The 3,482-nt window shown below is 38.4% G+C and overlaps 2 protein-coding genes across 2 annotated transcripts; both read left to right on the top strand.

Moving 5' to 3' along the window:
- On the top strand, nucleotides 373-1,047 carry LOC104758372 (ethylene-responsive transcription factor 3-like). The gene has a single exon (XM_010481227.2). It carries the CDS (start codon nucleotides 373-375, stop codon nucleotides 1,045-1,047), a length of 675 nt encoding a protein of 224 aa, XP_010479529.2.
- Nucleotides 2,671-3,482, top strand: LOC104758371 (ethylene-responsive transcription factor 3-like; the record flags this gene model as incomplete). The annotated part of the gene is given in 1 exon segment (XM_010481226.2): nucleotides 2,671-3,482. A coding segment is annotated over 1 exon segment (613 nt), but the record flags the coding sequence as incomplete, so codon positions are not given.

The following is a 3,482-nucleotide window of genomic DNA, read 5'->3' as shown; positions in this document are numbered from 1 at the left end:
GCTGGTGCGTGTGAGCAAAAAAGCAAAGCAAAGGAGCTTATAAGAGAATTCCAGAGATTACTATTCCAACCAATTTTTTCAAAACTAAAATAATAATAAAAATAACAAAATATTGTTTTTTATTTTTTGTAAAAGAAAAATTTGAATTTTAGTTAAAAAAAAAATGAATTAAATTTTTTAAAAATAAGAAGAAAAGAAAGAAGAAGAAGAGCTTTTTGTGTTGAAGAGAGAGTTTCCTATCTTCCCCCATACCATACCTCCTCTCCCACCATCTCCCTCCCTCATCTTCATCATCTTCCCCTCTCCCTTCTCTCTTAGATCCTCTCTCCATCCACCATTACTACCTCTGGCTTTTTTCTTAAATCCACCACTATGAGGAGAGGAAGAGGCTCTTCCGCCGTCGCCGGACCAACCGCCGTCTCCACCGTCATCAACGGATCTGTTAAAGAAACGCAACAACGTTTCAGAGGCGTTCGGAAGAGACCTTGGGGACGTTTCGCCGCCGAGATCCGTGATCCATGGAAAAAATCACGTGTTTGGTTAGGTACTTTCGATTCCGCCGAAGAAGCCGCACGCGCTTACGACTCCGCCGCTCGTAACCTCCGTGGTCCTAAAGCCAAAACCAATTTCCCCATCGATCCTTCCTCTCCTTCTCCCAATCTCCGGTTCACAGCTTTCCCTAATACCGTGAATCAAAACCAAAACCAAGTCGATCCGTTCATGGACCACCGGTTATACCCCGGAGATAACAATAATAACAACCAACAGTTTCATCCCGTTGTTAACCGGCCTACGACTAGCAGCATGAGCAGCACCGTCGAATCGTTTAGCGGACCGAGACCTACCGCGGCGAAACCGGTGACGACGGCGGCTAAAAGGTATCCTAGAACTCCGCCTGTAGTACCTGAGGATTGTCACAGCGACTGCGATTCGTCGTCGTCTGTTATCGACGACGACGATATCGCTTCGTCGTCGAGGCGGAGGANAATTGGTCTTCTTATATATTGGAACTACCTCCTCCACTTTCCTTGTTTCCCTTTCTTGTAGAAGTTAGGACTCCATCTTTTTGCTTCTTGTTTGTCTATTTAACCAAATAAAAAAGTCAAAAATGGGATTTTTAATTAGCTATTTTTTCAGTTCATTCACAAATTGTCTTACAAAATTTTATATTATTCCAAAAAAAAAAAAAAAACATATGTGTAGTCAATGACTTACACCAAGAAACAAGTTTTGGGATAATGCAAGAAGAGATGCAAAAGATGCATAACTAAAAGAAACAAACAAGAACAAAAAAAAAAAAAAAAAAAANTGATCTTCACTGTACCGATCTACGTCTCTAAATGAATTTGGTAATACAGATCCGTTTGATCGGTTTGATTTAATTGAAGAAGAAGAAAAAAAAAGTTCCGTTTTCTAAATTTTTTTTTTCGAAAAGAATTTTTTTTTTTTTTTTTTTNATTTCATACATGTCACTGGTATTAGTTTTGGTTTTATAGATATGAATTTTTGATTTCCAGCTTATCATGTTTTCACTAGCCAAGATATATACTACTTTCCGAAATGAAAAACATGAAGTAATCGATTCATGTGCTCTCAAAATAAGAAGATAATTTTGTTATTTATTATTACATATATGAATACGAGAAGAATTGGTCTTCTTATATATTGGAACTACCTCCTCCACTTTCCTTGTTTCCCTTTCTTGTAGAAGTTAGGACTCCATCTTTTTGCTTCTTGTTTGTCTATTTAACCAAATAAAAAAGTCAAAAATGGGATTTTTAATTAGCTATTTTTTCAGTTCATTCACAAATTGTCTTACAAAATTTTATATTATTCCAAAAAAAAAAAAAAAACATATGTGTAGTCAATGACTTACACCAAGAAACAAGTTTTGGGATAATGCAAGAAGAGATGCAAAAGATGCATAACTAAAAGAAACAAACAAGAACAAAAAAAAAAAAAAAAAATCAGTCTTACGTTTTAAAATTTGTTTTTTGTCATGGCCTCGTGCATCTTTTGCATCTCATCTTTCATCGTCCTAATACATTTGTCTAATTTCTCGAGCATGTCTAATTATAATTGTGAAAGTTGTAATGATCTCCAAGTTTTTTAGCAAACTAGTTTGAAATTTAAAGCATGGTTTGCATTCAATATTGTATACAACTAACGTATAACGTATATTAAACATTGGTTTAATCAAACCAACTATATTGATCTGATGCGAATGACGATATATATGGACGAGATTTTTTTTGTTCCCACGCTTTTTTATCTAATCCTCCAATCTTATTGCAAAGTTTATATATTGGGTAGAAAAAAAAGAAAAAAAAAAAAGAAAAGTTTAGGTTCTTCTTCACGACTAATATAGCTTGACGCAAATGGTTTCCAATCTCTCTAATAATCGGTTGACAAAAACACACAAATAAAAAGAGGAAAAAAAAAAAGAGAGAGCAAAATGATAAGAAAACCGAGTTGGTCGGTCTTGTGGGGCGGGCGGGCTGGTGCGTGTGAGCAAAAAAGCAAAGCAAAGGAGCTTATAAGAGAATTCCAGAGATTACTATTCCAACCAATTTTTTCAAAACTAAAATAATAATAAAAATAACAAAATATTGTTTTTTATTTTTTGTAAAAGAAAAATTTGAATTTTAGTTAAAAAAAAAATGAATTAAATTTTTTAAAAATAAGAAGAAAAGAAAGAAGAAGAAGAGCTTTTTGTGTTGAAGAGAGAGTTTCCTATCTTCCCCCATACCATACCTCCTCTCCCACCATCTCCCTCCCTCATCTTCATCATCTTCCCCTCTCCCTTCTCTCTTAGATCCTCTCTCCATCCACCATTACTACCTCTGGCTTTTTTCTTAAATCCACCACTATGAGGAGAGGAAGAGGCTCTTCCGCCGTCGCCGGACCAACCGCCGTCTCCACCGTCATCAACGGATCTGTTAAAGAAACGCAACAACGTTTCAGAGGCGTTCGGAAGAGACCTTGGGGACGTTTCGCCGCCGAGATCCGTGATCCATGGAAAAAATCACGTGTTTGGTTAGGTACTTTCGATTCCGCCGAAGAAGCCGCACGCGCTTACGACTCCGCCGCTCGTAACCTCCGTGGTCCTAAAGCCAAAACCAATTTCCCCATCGATCCTTCCTCTCCTTCTCCCAATCTCCGGTTCACAGCTTTCCCTAATACCGTGAATCAAAACCAAAACCAAGTCGATCCGTTCATGGACCACCGGTTATACCCCGGAGATAACAATAATAACAACCAACAGTTTCATCCCGTTGTTAACCGGCCTACGACTAGCAGCATGAGCAGCACCGTCGAATCGTTTAGCGGACCGAGACCTACCGCGGCGAAACCGGTGACGACGGCGGCTAAAAGGTATCCTAGAACTCCGCCTGTAGTACCTGAGGATTGTCACAGCGACTGCGATTCGTCGTCGTCTGTTATCGACGACGACGATATCGCTTCGTCGTCGAGGCGGAGGA

Source organism: Camelina sativa, chromosome 17 (genome assembly GCF_000633955.1).
Source record: "Camelina sativa cultivar DH55 chromosome 17, Cs, whole genome shotgun sequence".
NCBI classification, from domain to species: domain Eukaryota; kingdom Viridiplantae; phylum Streptophyta; class Magnoliopsida; order Brassicales; family Brassicaceae; genus Camelina; species Camelina sativa.
The sequence above is the reverse complement of the archived record's forward strand: the minus strand, read 5'-3'. Positions and strand labels throughout refer to the sequence as shown.